The sequence below is a fragment of the Mya arenaria genome, chromosome 15 (genome assembly GCF_026914265.1).
Source record: "Mya arenaria isolate MELC-2E11 chromosome 15, ASM2691426v1".
Taxonomy (NCBI): Eukaryota; Metazoa; Mollusca; class Bivalvia; order Myida; family Myidae; genus Mya; species Mya arenaria.
The window spans coordinates 29,864,512-29,884,031 of NC_069136.1; the positions used below are offsets into that span (position 1 = coordinate 29,864,512).

Sequence of the window (19,520 nt, forward strand, 5' to 3'; positions counted from 1 at the left end):
AAAAAAATGCCTGCGTATAATACCCAGTAACAATTTTTTGAACTTTTTTTCTGAGGTCAATTTCAAGCCGAGAGTTTGTTTAGACTTATGTAGAAAGGGATGTTACTCGTGTCATATTGATCGAGTATATACGGGTTAAAACGGCAGTTGAAGATCGGGATACGGTATATCGTAAGACGTTTATAATTTCAACAAAAATATTTTTTGATTAAAATTACCGTAATTCACCTAAGAGTTCGGACACTCTAAATATTTGGACACCCATAATTATTTCCCAAAATAATTTATTTTGCGTACCTAATTTTCGGACACCCAAAGGACATCAATCATAACTTTCATAGTTACCAAGTTTCACAGACAAAGATTATTGATTTTTATCTTTATAATGCCTGGCTAGATTACCTAACCGTATACACCACTGTGACAATTTAATTAGTTACTACCCATCCTAAACGATTTATTGCCTGTTGAAAAGGAAGTGTGATATATTTATTTGAGGATTAAACAAACAACAAGGGAATCAATGAATTAAGAAAACATCGACATGGCATGTTTGTAAAACGATCTGCCAATAAGCTTTCAAACTTGTACCACACTTATAGACTATATGAAGCAATAATCGTACAGTTATAAATTAATCCTGCATAGCAATGTCCATGCTCTCCACGAGATCCTCGTGGGTATAACTGTAAGTTGTGTGACTCTTTGATCTGAAGCCGATAGAATGTGTTTATTCAGTTCAGTGCATGTATAAAATGGTGTTTTAATTAACTTCATGAAGGATTTACACTTATAGGCGTAATAAATAAGTTTATGACCATTGATTACTACGGATAAAGTGGTAAAAAGCAAACATGAAGAAAAAAGGCAGGTTAAACAAACATGTAAATAAAATGTAAAAATGATAATTTTCTATGTATTCGGAGAGCGAAAAAAATAATTAATTTATGGTGTCCGAACTCTTGTGAATTACGGTATTCAATATTATTTTGAATAATAAATTGAATTAAACAATAATCAAACTTACATATAAAAAAGCAAAGTTGGGCACTGTCAAAATATTTTTTGCATAACATAACTTTTCATTCTCGACAGTATGGTTTTAAAGATAACCATCGCCATTTTCACGAAAAAAATAATTTTTGTCACTGTCAACAAACATGGTGGCTGAAAATGCCGGACGATTTTGACATTTTTCTATGCGTCTTTTAACCAAAAACATAGATTAAAAGTTTTTTTCTCGGATTTTTCACAGATTTTTTTCCCTGCGTCTAATACCCCCTATCGTCTGATACCCAGTCATTTGCGGTAAATCCCCAATGTTGAGTACAAACACAGATCTTAACATCAGTTGGATACAAACCATAGGCATAACATGATTGTTCTGTAGATGACCTACCTCTCAAATGTTTTGAACAATGGTGAGATGATACAGTATCTCTTTTCTACAGCGCTGATGTGTTTCCGCACCGTCTCACTCAAGTCCATCGTATCCCAATACTGACGTACCAGCTTCGAAAACTTGATAAAGCTGAAGAGAGATTTGAAATATATACATGTTCTTAATAGGTTATATACAATAAGATTCTTAGACAAAAGTGAATAGCTAAAAACCTTTCAACAAAAGGAAAAAACTACACCATCAATTAAACAGGTTTCAGGGTTTTTGTTCCACAATTAATTTATGCAAAACTGATGACCTTGTTTTGGGTGGGGATGGGTATAATGGGGGAATGTTTCAACAAAAATTACTACTTTAGATGCTTGGTAAGGCCTAAAAAAAAATATGTCTGTTTCGGGTAACCCGACCCTACCTATAAAAATGCGCCGACCCTAACTATTTTTTTCCGTTTCTGAATAGAGAATAGAGAGTTACGAAGGGCGGATAAATGCAAATTGGACGATCAGAATTATTGTTTATATGATAAAACAAAGCCAGGCAATGACAGTAATGTAGGAAAGACTGCCATGTGCAAGGAAAAAACCCCAAAAAAACAAGAGCTGTCACAGTATGTGACGAATGCCCCCGAATGTCACATTGACCTACGAACAAGGTCAGTACATGAAAAGTTGATCTTGCCTTCATGTGTCAAATACATATGGCAAGTTATTTTAAATTTACTCTGAACATAAAAAAATACCACCCATACTTGACAACCTACACTGTTATGTCCTTATATTCAGAATTCCCTTGTGAATAAACACTTAGTGTATCTTTCACCTTAGAGGTAGGGACATGAGTCTTGCACAGGACACGTCGTCTTCGTATGTGGAACACATGTAGCAAGTTATTTTAAAATCTGTCCTTACAAGGGAAAGTTACAGCCCGGACACAACAACCTATACCCTATGTCCTTGTATGCAGCACTCCATTGTGAATAAACACTAAGTGTGACCTTGACCTTTGAGGTAGGGACACGGGTCTTGCACGCGACACGTCGTCTTGGTATGTGGAACACATGTGGCAAGTTATTTTAAAATCTGTCCATACAAGGGAAAGTTACAGCCCGGACACGACAACCTATACTCTATGTCCTTATATGCAGCACTCCATTGTGAATAAACACTATGTGTGACCTTGACCTTTGAGGTAGGGACACGGGTCTTGCACGCGACACGTCGTCTTGGTATGTGGAACACATGTGGCAAGTTATTTTAAAATCTGACCATACAAGAGAAAGTTACAGCCCGGACACGACAACCTATACTCTATGTCCTTATATGCAGCACTCCATTGTGAATAAACACTAAGTGTGACCTTGACCTTTGAGGTAGGGACACGGGTCTTGCACGCGACACGTCGTCTTGGTATGTGGAACACATTTGGCAAGTTATTTTAAAATCTGTCCATACAAGGGAAAGTTACAGCCCGGACATGACAAACTATACTCTATGTCCTTATATGCAGCACTCCATTGTGAATAAACACTATGTGTGACCTTGACCTTTGAGGTTGGGACACGGGTCTTGCACGCGACACGTCGTCTTGGTATGTGGAACACATGTGGCAAGTTATTTTAAAATCTGTCCATACAAGAGAAAGTTACAGCCCGGACACGACAACCTATACTCTATGTTCTTATATGCAGCACTCCATTGTGAATTAACACTAAGTGTGACCTTGACCTTTGAGGTAGAGACACAGGTCTTGCACGCGCCACGTCGTCTTGGTATGTGGAACACATGTGGCAAGTTATTTTAAAATCTGTCCATACAAGAGAAAGTTACAGCCCGGACACGACAACCTATACTCTATGTCCTTATATGCAGCACTCCATTGTGAATAAACACTATGTGTGACCTTGACCTTTGAGGTTGGGACACGGGTCTTGCACGCGACACGTCGTCTTGGTATGTGGAACACATGTGGCAAGTTATTTTAAATCTGTCCATACAAGGGAAAGTTACAGCCCGGACACGACAACCTATACTCTATGTCCTTATATGCAGCACTCCATTGTGAATAAACACTAAGTGTGACCTTGACTTTAGAGGTAGGGACACGGGTCTTGCACGCGCCACGTCGTCTTGGTATGTGGAACACATGTGGCAAGTTATTTTAAAATCTGTCCATACAAGAGAAAGTTACAGCCCGGACACGACAACCTATACTCTATGTCCTTATATGCAGCACTCCATTGTGAATAAACACTAAGTGTGACCTTGACCTTTGAGGTAGGGACACGGGTCTTGCACGCGACACGTCGTCTTGGTATGTGGAACACATGTGGCAAGTTATTTTAAAATCTGTCCATACAAGGGAAAGTTACAGCCCGGACATGACAACCTATACTCTATGCTTATATGCAGCACTCTATTGTGAATAAACACTAAGTGTGACCTTGACCTTTGAGGTAGGGACACGGGTCTTGCACGCGACACGTGGTCTTGGTATGTGGAACACATGTGGCAAGTTATTTTAAAATCTGTCCATACAAGAGAAAGTTACAGCCCGGACACGACAACCTATACGCTATGTCCTTATATGCAGCACTCCATTGTGAATTAACACTAAGTGTGACCTTGACCTTTGAGGTAGGGACATGGGTCTTGCACGCGACACGTCGTCTTGGTATGTGGAACACATTTGGCAAGTTATTTTAAAATCTGTCCATACAAGGGAAAATTACAGCCCGGACATGACAAACTATACTCTATGTCCATATATGCAGCACTCCATTGTGAATAAACACTAAGTGTGACCTTGACCTTTGAGGTAGGGACACGGGTCTTGCACGCGACACGTCGTCTTGGTATGTGGAACACATGTGGCAAGTTATTTTAAAATCTGTCCATACAAGAGAAAGTTACAGCCCGGACACGACAACCTATACTCTATGTCCTTATATGCAGCACTCCATTGTGAATAAACACTAAGTGTGACCTTGACCTTTGAGGTAGGGACACGGGTCTTGCACGCGACACGTCGTCTTGGTATGTGGAACACATGTGGCAAGTTATTTTAAAATCTGTCCATACGAGGGAAAGTTACAGCCCGGACACGACAACCTATACTCTATGCTTATATTTGCAGCACTCTATTGTGAATAAACACTAAGTGTGACCTTGACCTTTGAGGTAGGGACACGGGTCTTGCACGCGACACGTTGTCTTGGTATGTGGTACACATGTGGCAAGTTATTTTAAAATCTGTCCATGCAAGAGAAAGTTACAGCCCGGACACGACAACCTATACTCTATGTCCATATATGCAGCACTCCATTGTGAATAAACACTAAGTGTGACCTTGACCTTTGAGGTAGGGACACGAGTCTTGCACGCCACACGTCGTCTTGGTATGTGGAACACATGTAGCAAGTTATTTTAAAATCTGTCCATACAAGGGAAAGTTACAGACCCGGACGGACGGACGGTGCAATTTTAATATGACCACCTTCGGGGGCATAAAAAATCCCTACCTACCCTACCTAAAAATTTTGGGAAGGTTACCCTAAACAAACAAATATTTTTTTTGGCCTAATCAGGTTTTTCATGATGTTTGTACTGAGACTATTCCAAAAGAAAAAAAAATTGCAGTTTTATTTCTTCTCTGTAATATTAAGCAAAAACATACAAACATAACCTCTGTAGAGCTATTCAACCCACTAAACAATGGAATAATCTTTTAATTTAGAGTTATTAGATTACTGACTGATTGGTTCTGACGATGCTTTTTTGTAAAATTAAAGAACATTTCACTCAAAAGAGGGACAATATGGCAAACTAGGGAAGAAAGCAATTGCCAAGGAAGTCATTGATTGCCAAGGAAGTCATTGATTGCCAAGGAAGTCATTGGTTGCCAAGTATGTTGTTGGTTGCTAAGACAAAAGGCGTTTGATAAGGGAGTTGGTTGATGCTAACTACGAGTTTTGAAAAAAAAGCAGCAATCTTTCTCTAGTGTTAAGTATCTTATGTGTATAGTTTTGCAACAAAATATCATAACTATTTTTGCATATGACATTTTTCTTTGCATTGAAGCAGTTTTCTTTTAGAGACAGAACTTTAAATCTATTTAAACATCCTTAACTTTTTACATGAGTTTTGTTTGGTTATAAACAATACATGTATGCCAAAATAAATACGACAAAAGAATAAAATTTGTGACTCGAAATTATAGGAATACCTCAGTCAAATATGAATCATAGTACAACTGCCTGTACTAGAGTGCAGCTAAAGCAGGATTGTGTTGCAAAATATCTCAACTGATTGCTCAACAGACTTAGTAAAAGAAAAAAAAAACACAAACCTGCAAGCCCTAGTCTTGTAAACTGCTTTTTTTGCTTGCTCAAATTCTGGATTTTATATACATGTAGCAGGGCTTGTTGACAACAACTTGTGTAAGAATTCAGGCTTGTTCATTTTAAAGTTTTTTTGATGACTGCAAACTTACAATGTTTTTATTACTAGGACACCCTACAAGGAAATGCCACACAATTAGCGTAACAAATACTTTCAAGTTAACTCTATGGGCACAAAGGCAAACAACAGTTGCTGAAATGAGGTGAGGTTGAACAATTTTTTAGGATTATTCATTGTACAGGGTTCTCAATAAGTTTCAGTTGAACCGTCTCAAATAGTAAAGTAACCGACCAGCTTCTACTTATTCTACTGAAAATTCATTTAGTTTTCCAAATTGGAACCGGCCCTATTGCCATTTTAATCGTCCATTTTGGCCGGCAGCCGGTTCTTATTGAGAACACTGATTGTAGTTTTATATATTGTCATCCTAGTGCAATAACTCAATAACTACATATAGAAATAGTAGCAGATATTGAGTTCTTGCACTAAGGTGATGAATAATATTTTATATCCTTTGTAATTATTTATGAAGGAATTCCCATTTTTTTCAAAAATGACGTGAGAGTTCCCAAGCCCATGGGTATAGGTCATATTCATAAAATACCAAAAAACAACTTGCAAGTCAGTTTGAAGGTAAATGTTGACAACAGACAGTGCCCCATCAAATTAGCTTTAGCACTCTGTGCTATGGTGAGCTAAAAAAAAACTCTTTTCTGTTATATAATAAATGTGTTTTTGTTTTTCTTTAAACTCAACTTAATTAAGGAACCAGACATATAAATGTTAAGACATACTTGAGACCAGATTTTCTGAGGATTTCCCCAAGTGTACAACAGGGTGATGATTTGTCCCTGTGCGGGTCATCTAGGCCATAGGGATTGCTAAAAGTGGCAAAAATACACCAAAAGCATTAATTCAAATATTCTTAAACATATGAGACCAATACATACGATATTCTTTGTACATTTAATGGAAACAATCCATTCATACTATTGAAGCAAATGCATAGAAATTGTACCATAGTCATTAAAACATACTAATATTTATTTACAGTGTGCGAAATTAACGGTAGCCCAATCGCACAAAGCGACAAAAAATAACCTGGGTTACGAAAACATCCGTTAAGATAGTCCGATTGGCGACAAAATCATCACGCTTGATGATTAAAAAAAATTGTCGGGTCAATGTTTATCTGACACCGTTAACAGACTTCTGGATAGTTTCAAATCGGTACAGATAATTTCTGAAGCAGTGATTGCCCTTGTCAAACAATACTTTAAAATAATTATTTTGACGGAAATCATACTTCAGACTGTCAATACTCTTTTTGATACAGGAAGATACAGTTAGGTTTAGGGAATATTGATTTCAGAAATGGCTGTTTTTCATCACATTCATAGATCATTATGCAATATTAACGGTCATGATGTATTGCAATAAATGTTTTCATTCACATGTATTGATATTTCAGCCACCTCAGACTCGAAAGCCTGAGAAATTTAAACTCATATTTTAATAATTTTCTTTGCAGGATACATTTATAAAAGGTTATTCTTTTCACTGTAAAAATTCCCAATTTTTTATGTAAGGCATTTATCGTTTCTAAAATTGGCATATTTCACGAAGCAAATTTCCCCAAAATGTCAACAGATTTTTTCCCAAAATGGGCAGAAAAAGGCCTGTGACCCCCTTACTCCCCCACCTCCAACCGCATGCAACACAGGTTGACAGAACGAGATCCCCACACCATACCACCACCAGCCTCCCCATCCCCTTAGAACACAGGTGAACAGGACCACCCTCACTGCCATACTTGCATCTCTAACTGAATAATATAGGATATTATTAATCAACTATTACGTATTTGACGAGATACAGAGACAATTGCTGTACCAGTACCAGACAATTGAAGACAATATATGCCAGAACTCGCACAATATCGACCAAACTCCGCCAATATCAACAAATCTCGCCTAATATGAGTTTCCTCCGTTTTGATTGGCTACAAAACTCGCCTAATATAGGATTTGAGAAATGGGCCATTTTCATTGGCTGTCGAAACTCGCTTAATATGAAAAATATGCTGGAAATTATTTTTAAAGGTAGCCATTTTGTTTTCCGTTTTCCGACTGTTTTGAAAATTTTGTGCTTTGTATAATTCTATGTGGAACATTGAACCTAGTAAATACTTGAACCATGTTGTTGTATAACCTAGTAAATACTTACCATGTTGTATGGTACGTTTTAGCAAACGATTTACGAAATTAAGACGAAAAGACATTCTTCCTTACACTGTTCAGTGCTTTATTCACAAGATGTGCAATGTCACTTTAAGGATGCATGTCAAAATCAGCAAATTCAAGTCTAGAAAACAGACTGACACCATGAATGGATAAGGGATAAATACGTCTTCAATGTGAACAAAAGGTAAGTGATAAGAATGTTTTTAACTGAAATGGTAATAGTTAATTAATAAAATACTTATTAATTAGGTGATTTATTTAGGTGATTAGTTATTTGTCCTCGGTCAGCTGAATTTGCCTTCGCCCTATCGGGCTCAGGCAAATACAGCTAACCTCGGACAAATAACTAGGCCAATATGAAATCACCTAATTAATAACATTATAATATATAGTTTTCATATCATTCATTGTCTGTGACCATATAAAGTACTTAAAAACGTGCCCAATTTTTTTTGTTAAATTGGCCACAGAAATTTGCCTAGAGCTACAAAAATCTTCAAGTCTGTAGCCCTATTGGCTATCAGGGTAAAAAGGTTAATTTCGCACACTGTATTTATATACAATTTTAATATAAAGAACATTCAGGCCAGACCATTGATGTTTTGTTTGACTGAATTTTTACCCCACTCCTATTCACATCCTAAAATCCGAGAACATGCCCAACAATGCTTTAATGTGGAGATGACATGTGGAAGCAATGCAAAGAAATCGCTACATTGTGTTGCGATCTGTGAGTATCTGCTGTATACACGAACACTCAATTCAAGGGCAATTGTTATTTTCAGGATTCACTATATATATATTCATCACATAATTGAAATATGTTCCCCTTTGCTTGCTCTTATTTTTTTAACAAAATGGAAAAAAATCTATTTCTACAGACATTTCCTAGTTTATAGGGCCAAAATCTGTCTATCATAAAAGGAAATTGGTGTGGCCTGAAATACTTTTTACCTGGAGTCTATTACTGCAGTATAAACCATAAAAGGAATCAAATGTGAGGCAATGGAGGCATCATCTTCAAGTTCTGACAAATACTTCTCCAAAGCACTGTTTGCCCTGGATTTCACATATGTGGGGACTCCCAGCTCAACACAAAGCCTCTCAAACTGCCAATTGCTGCAATATACCATTAATTAATTTAAGTAATAACTTGTTTTAAAATAATCAAACCATATCATTCCAACACAATGGGATCATAAACTTCACACAATTTAACATTAGAGCTTATCCTGCCTATAATGTTCATCTGTTAAGACACTAAACATACCAAAATAAAATAAAGAGTTCCTTGTTGGGATTTTAACATCTCACATAAATATCACAGGCAGATAACAACAAAAACATGGTATGATATCAGTGTCAGTCATATGGACTAAATAATTGAATTACCGATACATCATTAAATTATTGTTCTACCATGTTTGTTTGTCTTTTTACCAGTCCACTAATCACTTTTTATCATGTTACTTAAGTTGAGTTTTCTTTTTATACCCCAATTCTCACTTAGTTCTGATGTTGATTTGCTTCATAAGTGTTTTATTTTTTCACTTTTCACTAACAAGCCAGTGTGCACCGTTTATGTCAGTAACACTCGAAAGAGGAGTTGGCATTATTCAAAGATAGATAGATTCTACAGTATTGAAAATGGGAGCGAGACAAATCAGGCCCCTAATCAAATCAGCCCGTGAGACATTTCGGCCCTGCCATTTCGACCAAATATTTGCTTGAGACATTTCGGCCCCTTAATTTGATTTAAGTTTTTATTTTAAATATATTCACAACAGTAGAAATGTTCAAATTTTATTTCAATAGAAGCTGGAATGAGATTTGCAATTCAACATTACACATATAAATTATATTAATGAAAATATTGATAAATTTCGGGAACAAAAAAGGTAATATATTTAATTCGTATTTAATACCCTATTATGCATATATATAGCTTTATGGGAATAAACATACCTCATTACAACTTCTATTCAAATAAAAATTATCTTTTTATGTTTATTATATAATTATAAATAAAAAATACATAAATAAAAATAAGGGCCACAACGTCTCTGTAATCAAGGGCCGAAACGTCTACAGGATGGGGCCGATTTGGTAAGGGGCCGAAATGGTAAGGGGCTGATTTGTCTGGTGAATTTAGGGAAGTTTGTGAGTCAATCGCTATTTCTAGGAATTTAGAATGCCATTTTACGCTGTTTTGGGGAGACTTTCTGCCCTAATTTCAACAAAAATATGGCTCTAACAACATCGCATTATCCAAGCAGAATGGAATGGGACATTTACAAAGTGATCTATCAGTAAAAAAGATGTTCTTTTGCCTTGTAAATGTTATAGGTATTTAATTAAAGCAATACAAAATAGCTCTTGACGTTATTGCATAAACAAAACTGACCAGGTCGTATTTAATTATATAAACAAAAATGACATCCAAAATTATATCTGTCCAAAACCGTCAAGAAAAACGATCAAAACCAAATGCAGTCGTAACTGAAAATGAACTACTGAGCGACACTTGGAAGTCGTGGTGTTTAATGGTGATCATTTTGTTATAGAGGAAATTAAAAAAACGTTTTAGCCGAGTTTATGTCTTTGGTGTCTTTTATATATGATTCCGCTTGACCGAAATGGTAAGAGCTAAGTAATCGAATTGTGTATGTTCGTATTTGAATTGAAGCCTTTGATCCGTAAACAGATTGATTCGGGTATTTCCGATAAACTCTGCTTTACTTCGTTATCCAATATAACCAAAGAATTCGATCTCGGACTAATCTGCAGGACACCTTTGATATTATCGCACACATCATTACAATCATACTCAGTTTTGTTCGTTCCTTCGCAGATCTGCCCCCTTATCCCCCCCCCCCTTAAAAACTTCTCAGATTTATATTGATCTGAAAATTGACCTCTAGGGCTATGAATCCGGATTACCAGATTAATCCTGAACTTTGACACCCCTGCAATTTAGTGATATTTTAGGAAGCAATGCTGAAAAATCGAAATTGCAGAAGTGTGCTTACTGGCATGAGCATGCAATGCACATTTTAATTGCTGAACATGTCACAGCAATAAAACTATTATCTTAAAAGCATGGGATCTGAATTTTAAAACTGGCATTTTTTTTTAAATCATTTAAAGGTTTTATCTTAACAAGGAGACCTGCATTATCACCAAGATTGCATTGAAATTGATGCAAGTTCCATGAAGGCAAAATAAAATAATGATCCAGTTTATTGTCTAACATGTATAAGATCATTTAGTTCTGATGTGCATTATTAAAATGTTACTAAGAATTTGTATCCACTAGTGCGTTTTAATTCAAAGAATTTTCATTTACAATAACTACCAATGGACTGAAATTGTTCCTAGACATGAAAATCTATGAAAAAATTACACCTGTCAAAACTAATCGCGAAAACATATGACAAAAAAAGAACGAAAAGTTTGACCTCTCTTTAATTACAATTAATAATAATTTGGTAAATATGTAAGGAATGTTACATTTTTTGTAGTTTATCATTCATGATTTGGTCGAACAGCTTCATTCAGATTTTTGTTTACAAACAATTGACCGTAAACACTAATGATCATAACATTATTCGCTCAAAGATCATAATGTTTATAAACTGTTGTCTGCAGCTTGAACTCTTAGAAAGGAGGTTAAAAACGACGTTCATGGCTGCTTACAGTGTTGACAATGTTGCGGAAAATCAACTCCAACATTCAGGCATATGAAGATTTCAATATAATGAAGATTCAAGCATGCTTGCTTTTGCCAATGTTTTAGCCAACCATATGGTGATTTCACTGAAAGATTAGTACTGGGCGATGAAAAATAGCCTCTACAGTGGTTGAAGAATGTCAAGCTCAATGTTTGAGCTCACCATTTATAATTATTTTGTTGTGACAGACTGTCATTGAGTGATGTTAAAAAAGACTAATGCTTTAGATAACCATATACGTTTTAACAGCATTTAAAAGCCCAAATTTATGATAACTGCCACTCGGAAGAAAATTATTATCACTTAATTGTGATGAGATTGGTTTGTTTGCTTGTCTGTATGGGAAGTGTTTTGAAGTACTATGGGAAGGATCTATGCATTATTTGATCAGTCATTTGTAACCACGGTCCCCCCAGGTCTGGGGATAGTCGGGAGATTGGCCGTGTTTTAACTTTTAAGGTAGCTCCGCAGTGCCAAGTGAATGTGTTATGCACCAGTCAGTTGTATCCACAGCCCCACCAGGTCAGGTGGTATACTGGAAATGGGCCGTGTTTTTACTTCTATGTGGCCCCGCAGTGCCGGAGGAATGCAGTGGTTTTGTCTGCGCCATAAAAGGTGGAATTTGGCCTATCCTAGGGTCCCAGGGGTGCGGGGCGTGGGCATTTGGCGGGGATTTCACTGAAGTTAATGATAAAGATAGTTTATATTGAAAGCAACACTATATAATCAACATGTTTATACAAAATATGTATATACATCGAAAAAACTTACTCCCGTAATAATATAAAGGTAAAGGATTTTGTTGGTTAAAAGTTTTAAATAAACAAATGTAAATGTTACAGATGGGGTCAAGTGCAAACATGCTGATTGATTTTAATTTTATTATTAGTCCTGAAATATCGGCAAATGGTAAATGCAGTGCCAGGGTGAATGCCATGGTTTTGTCTTCGCGCTAAACATAGTGGCGAATGGGCCTTTAACCTAGTGTCCCCAGGGTTCAGGGCATTTGGCGGGGATTTTACATCAGTTCATCCCCACAGGGCGGGAATTAGCACCCAGGGTTGGCTGGACCGAAAGTCAGTCCCCACTATTCCCCGGACCTGGGGGGTGGCGTGGTTACAATTGACTGATGCATAACATACACTGGGAGTGTGAAGAAACACCTAAAGGAGAATGTCAGGACACTTTGTCTGCCGGGCATAAGTGTGGCCAACAAAAGTTTTTTCTGAACAGCAGAAACATTCGAAACCACCTTCTAAGGGCTAGAAAGAACATGGACCAGTCGCCAAATGATCTGGAGAATGTAGAAACATATGCTAGAAAGAAACTGGAAATGAAATTTGTCAAACAAAGGACAATATATCAATAATAACAAATTTACAAAGAAAATGATAGAATGGAAGGTATAAATAAAAGGTTACAGCTTTGACAGGAATTTTATGTTGATGTCGGTAGTAATCATGTTGGCAGAGAAAATTAGTTTTCCTACCAATTATGTAATGTACTATCTGCATTGATGATTCACCAGACAAGAAACTGTGAAGCTCGATGAAGTGGATGAAGAGGAAAATAACAACAAAGGAATGGAATTAAAGAATATAATTCAAATAGAAGTATTCACACTAAGCTTCGTTGTTCAGATGTCCTTGCTACCTTACATGTATGGTATCGTAATCACATATTGTAAGAGGTAAAATGTATTATTAGCCGGATATTTTCCCAACTTCACTCATATGAGGCGCAGGCTCAACAACATTTCTTTGTACACCTTCTATTCATGTTTCAAATTATTGCTTCAACTGTTTGTGATTGTATACTGTTCCCCACATTTAGAATAAGAAAAAACAAATTTTGAATTTTATAGAAAACAATTTTGGGTAACAGTTTTTTCTATGATCTTCTTTTCATTTGTAATTGATAATGATACATTGGTATGCTTGATTATGCTTCACATCATTTGATACTTTTCAGAAATATTCTGTTTTATAATGATTTGTTTTAAAACCAACATACATACATAATATTGTATTTTCAGATAAATGTTTAACTACTGAGAAATAGCAGCCATCATTTCATTTTACATACATGATACATATTTCTCTTGAATTGTTATTTTTTTGTTTAATAAAGTTAAAATTTCAGAAGCATCAGAAATTCATGTTTCTGATACAAACATAGCAAATGAAGTATCTGCTACATAAGTATGGAAATAAGGTGACCCGGATGGACATTTAACTTGACTATAAAAAAATCTCTAGTTTAAATCCAGATTCTGTTAATATTTCCATTGTCTTTATTTTTCAGAGGTTTTAATCCATACTGACATAGCAATTCAAATTAAAAAGATAAATGTAATAATTGGTACTTTTATTGGAACATATTTTTACATATATATGCATATATATATAAATCATTCTTCAGGTTTATTGATTTTCTTTAGGAATTAAATCATGCAGAAAGAGTCTTTTTTTATTTCAAAGTATTTCACACAAATAATCAAGTGTTTCTAATGTTCTTTCAGGAGGAGCTATAGCCATGCCCTGGAAGTCCTGATGCTTTCTGGTATCCTGAAACACAAACAAAAGAAGATATAAAGAAAAATACTACAAATTTCCATTAGTTTGGCAGTTTTGGTCCATTCATGTATACTTAAGTATATACTGTCCATTTTGGTTGTTTTTGCATTGCGACATGTAAAATAAAATCTCAATGAGATTTATGTCTAATTAATGTTAATGAAAATGTTCTTGAAAAGCACTGTAATTTCTCTATCAAAAAACATTTTTGCTAATTTTTGTTCAAAACTAAATTTTTAATATATATGCCAATCATGATGTACAATACCTGACTGAAACTATTTTCTGTAATTCAGAAAGTCAACGTCTGCAACTTGCCAATGTGCTCTTATCTGACAATATCATCCGCGAGTTGGAACAAACATTCTGTAAATATAGAGCAGAACATGACTTGCATGTGGCTATATTCCATGCTTGGAAGATAACAACTTTTGTAACTGATCACTTCAAGGTTATTATGCTCATTTATTTTTTGACTGACACTCTTTAAAATGCAAACATTTCTTTCACAAATACATGGATGAATAGTATAAACCTTTGGCCATACTGTAGACGAATGAGCCATTACAGAATGCGATAAGGGCCCTGAATGATTACACATTAATGACTAAGGAAGCACTCAAAAGACATGTCAAATGAAATGTCAATAATTATTAAAGCTACATGTAGTAATATTAATTTTGATAATAGAATCTTTATGGAACATAAATAAAGAAAAAGTTAATGATGCATTAAGGTATTATCAAACAATCAGGTCTTTTTAAAAAGCCAATTGCAATGCTTTAAGGATGAGAGCCATGGTTGCTATAGAAACATGAGAATAGTTAAAGTATTAAATCTTCAAAAATTGTAACAATTATCTCCAACGCCCAAAGTTGCACAATGTCACTTGCACATCTGCATACTATTTTTTCAAACAGCAACCTAGCAGCCATTTAACATACCTGAGTAAACTAGTTTCTGCACTGCTGAGTCTCCAACTATTTCCCAATACTCAGAACATGACATTGTTGGTGACATCATGAAGTATGATATTGTATAACATCTAGCCATTTCTCATTACTAGGAACTGTACAATCTGTAATAAAATCAAGTAAATCAAATATTGCACTTAAATATATCACCATTCAGAACATAAAAGTAAGAAAAATACAGAAAAATAGTATTATTGACCGGCTAATGATCATCACTCAGAACATAAAATTCATAAATAACAAAAAAACATTATTAATGACTGTCTTTTGTTTATAACTCAGAAAGTTAAAGTAAAAAACGACAAAAAATAGTAATATTGACTGGCTAATGATCATCACTCAGAACGTAAAAGTCAAAAACGACAAAAAATAGTAATATCGACTGGCTAATGATCATCACTCAGAACGTAAAAGTCAAAAACGACAAAAAATAGTAATATCGACTGGCTAATGATCATCACTCAGAACGTAAAAGTCAAAAACGACAAAAAATAGTAATATTAACCGGCTATTGATCATCACTCAGAATGTAAAAGTCAAAAACGACAAAAAATAGTAATATCGACCGGCTATTGATCATCACTCAGAACGTAAAAGTAGGAAAAGACAGAAAAATAGTAATATTGACCGGCTATTGATCATCACTCAGAACATAAAAGAAGGAAACGACAGAAAAATAGTAATATCGACTGGCTATTGATCATCACTCAGAACGTAAAAGAAGGAAACGACAGAAAAATAGTAATATCGACTGGCTATTGATCATCACTCAGAACGTAAAAGAAGGAAACGACAGAAAAATAGTAATATCGACTGCTATTGATCATCACTCAGAACGTAAAAGAAGGAAACGACAGAAAAATAGTAATATTAATTGGCTATTGATCATCACTTAGAATGTAAAAGTAGGAAACGACAGAAAAATAGTAATATTAACTAGCTATTGATCATCACTCAGAACGTAAAAGAAGGAAACGACAGAAAAATAGTAATATTAACTGGCTATTGATCATCACTTAGAACGTAAAAGTAGGAAAAGACAGAAAAATAGTGATATCCACTATCCACTCAGAACGTGAAAGTCACTAACGACAAAAAAATACAATTATTGACTAGCGATTGATCATCACTTAGACTGTAGACAAAAAATAGTATAACAGGTGGTAAATTGACTTTAGATCATCACTCAGAACTAGAAAGTAGCTACAGTATTTAATTTAAAAGTCTAGTAATTTCCAATACTTGGTAACCTTGCTGACAAGTTAAAAAACAAAATATGTAATCCAGTTACTCAGTATCTTATTTGTTAAACTTACCTGGTACATAAAAGATTTTCTTGCACATCCAAGGAATGAAAAGAAACATTTTTCGTACATGTTTAGATTTATGGTGGCAGACAACAATTTTAATTGTATTTCCATCTGTATGATCTTTGCTTGTGTCGATTCGGTATTGGTATGATCTTTAGCGCTAACCACAATTGACAGCGGAAATCTACTCCCGCGTAAACAAAGGTTGATAAAACATCATGCCCTAATAACGTAAGGTTGTAGGACACCATATTTTAGAAAATATACTGTGTTCTGTCCACTGGCATCTGGTTCATTGTTTGTTTCTAAAATGTTAATTTATTTCATTTTGAGTACATATAATGATATAACCAACACATCTGAAGATATTTAATGCCTTTCTTGTGTATGAATGACTAGTCATATTATAATAAGTAAACAAACCAGACATTACTACACATTAGCTATTCGATTAAAACTAGACTGGTACCCTCATTCTCTTTTCTGCAAACAGATTTTTATCAAAAATTAACGTAGGGTACTAATCTAATTAAAACTGAACGTAATAGGAAAATGAATGCAAATTAGATTGATAACCTTTTTACTATATTTTGAGTATTTTTAATAAGCTTTTTTTTTCACGAAAATAGCCTTCAAAATCATGCATATTAAACAACCCAGAGATCAGTGCACGTTTACTCATGGATTAAAGAGCGTTCAGTTACAGATGGGTATGTATTACAAGATACAAGAATCTTTATTTAAAGTCGGGCATGTGTTAACAAGAAACATTAGCTCAGTGAGCTATTTTCCGACACGAATAACAAACATACATAACATATCAAATAACAATAACAATAAGCTTAATTGTGACCTGGAAATAAAAGTATATATATGTTAAAATGAACACATATTGGAGCATGCATGCAAATAAAAATACAAAATGTAGGAAAATAGGAGTGTAATAACTGGGGTAAGTTATTTTTTTACGAGTTTTCCATCACCTAATGTTCATTATTTGAAAAAAAATGTCGAATTGGTAGTCATAATACATATACCAAAACACCTTTTTCATCATATTTATACATATCTACAATATTATGTCTATTCAATTGCTTTTATTAGCGTTTAAACGTATTTTATTAGCTATTGCCGTAAGGGTTTGTTATTTTCGTACGAGTTTTTAGTCACCTCTTGTTATTATCTGAATAAATGTCGATTTTGTCGTCATCATATCTAGCCCCAAATCAGTTTTTTATCTTATTTATACATGTCTACAATATTATATCGATTTAATTGTTTTTATTAGCGTTAAACGTATTTTTATTTGCTGTTTTCGTAAGAGTTTTCGTCACCTCGTATTCGATCATAATTTGTATAAATTTCGATTTTGTCGTCATAATATCTGACCCAGAAACATATTTTTCATCGTATTTATACATATCTACAATATAAGATCGATACCTTGTTTTTACTAGCGCAACACGTTCTGCTATTTTCGTAGCCAAATGCTATTTTCGCGAAAATGGGTTATTTTCGCTATTTAGCTATACCGCATTTGTTGTCCCATTCGGAACTCCTCGGCCATGTTTATCGTAAACAACCTCGGATGTATGCCGGTACATCAGTTTAAGTAGTTCGTAAAATTTTGAATTATATCATAGATGAAATGTAGTGTTTTAGAATTGTATTTATTAATTGGAGTTTAAATTGAGTGTCGGTGAAGTATATTATTGCGAACATAATTAAGATTTCCAAGAGTAAAGTCATAACGTTTAACTGCTAAATAAAATTACTACGCGATCTACTTGCATCGGACTTAAACGTACCTCCTTTTGAGTATGTAAACCGTCCAAATACATCCGAGGTTGTTTTAAAAAAAAAATGGCCGAGGAGCTCCGAATGTTGTTGTCCAGTTAGCACACTCGATTCTCTCTTAGGCGAACCGGGTTCGATGCCCGGCGTAGGCAGTAATGTGCTACCATATATAATATTGTTGAGCAATATGAATTATTATGTATTATTTTTTTCTTTAACGGGGTGAGCAATATCATGTATATAGAATCCCAGGTTTGGTGTAGACAAAAAAATGGGAACTGTGGATAATGTATTTGAATTGCATATTATTATCAATTATTTTACGAATTGCAAGAAGAATTTGTATACTGAATTTGTGGACTTTACAAGGGCGTTTGATAATGTTGTCCAGGATATTATGGTATAAACTCATTAAACTTGGTGTCAGAGGTAAAATGCTCGATATTATTCGCTCAATGTATTTAAATGTCTAAAGTGAAATATGACAATGTTGTCTAAGTGAAAGTTTTACATGTTTTCTATGTGTGTACCAAGGAGAATCATTGTCACCATTTTCATTCTCAATGTATTTAAATGATATAGAAGAATATTTTATGACAAATAAGTACCATGGTATTCATTTGGATTTGTAAAAGCTGTTTGTATTGTTGTATGCTTATGATATTGTAGTGATGTCAGAAGAAGATCACAGAAGACAAAGGTGATGGTCTTTAAAAAAGGGAGGTAGATTGAGAAGAAATTGGAACATTTGTATACAAAGGTCAGGAATAAGATATTGTTGACAAATTTACATATCTTAGGATTGTATTTACACCAGGAGGCTCTTTTATTAAAACGTTTGATACACTATCTGGTCAGGCTATGAAGGCGAGCTTTAAACTAAAGCAGCGTTTGATAGACACACGAATTGTAAATCGTCGGTATATATGGTAAGAGGCTTACTACAAAGAACTGGTTTTAATGCTATACTAGTATGGTTGGAAATTTTGATCTGTTTTTATATGTTTCGAGTTACGGATATATTTATACAAAACTGGAGCTCAGCATTAGCAAACCACGTCAAAAACTTTTATTTCACAGTGGTATTTTA

The 19,520-nt window shown here is 34.8% G+C and overlaps 1 protein-coding gene and 1 long non-coding RNA gene across 4 annotated transcripts in view; both read right to left on the reverse strand.

The window, feature by feature from the left end:
* Positions 1–11,630, reverse strand: part of LOC128220509 (retinoblastoma-associated protein-like) — a 65,346-nt gene extending 53,716 nt beyond the window's left edge. For all 3 annotated transcript variants that reach the window (XM_052928931.1, XM_052928932.1, XM_052928930.1), the window contains exons 1-4: positions 11,553–11,630; positions 8,997–9,161; positions 6,594–6,680; positions 1,400–1,531 (exon numbers count right to left, since the gene is read on the reverse strand). In XM_052928931.1, coding sequence (XP_052784891.1) covers positions 1,400–1,531; positions 6,594–6,680; positions 8,997–9,161; positions 11,553–11,596 — 428 coding nt within the window. In that variant the 5' untranslated portion in view covers positions 11,597–11,630. The remainder of the gene's footprint in view (positions 1–1,399; positions 1,532–6,593; positions 6,681–8,996; positions 9,162–11,552) is intronic.
* Positions 11,631–14,125: 2,495 nt separating this feature from the next.
* LOC128220653 (uncharacterized) lies at positions 14,126–16,788 on the reverse strand. The gene is made up of 4 exons (XR_008258827.1): positions 16,640–16,788; positions 15,294–15,427; positions 14,618–14,715; positions 14,126–14,340 (listed from the first exon to the last, which is right to left on the reverse strand). It is a non-coding gene; the product is annotated as an uncharacterized LOC128220653 (long non-coding RNA).
* Positions 16,789–19,520: the final 2,732 nt, after the last annotated feature.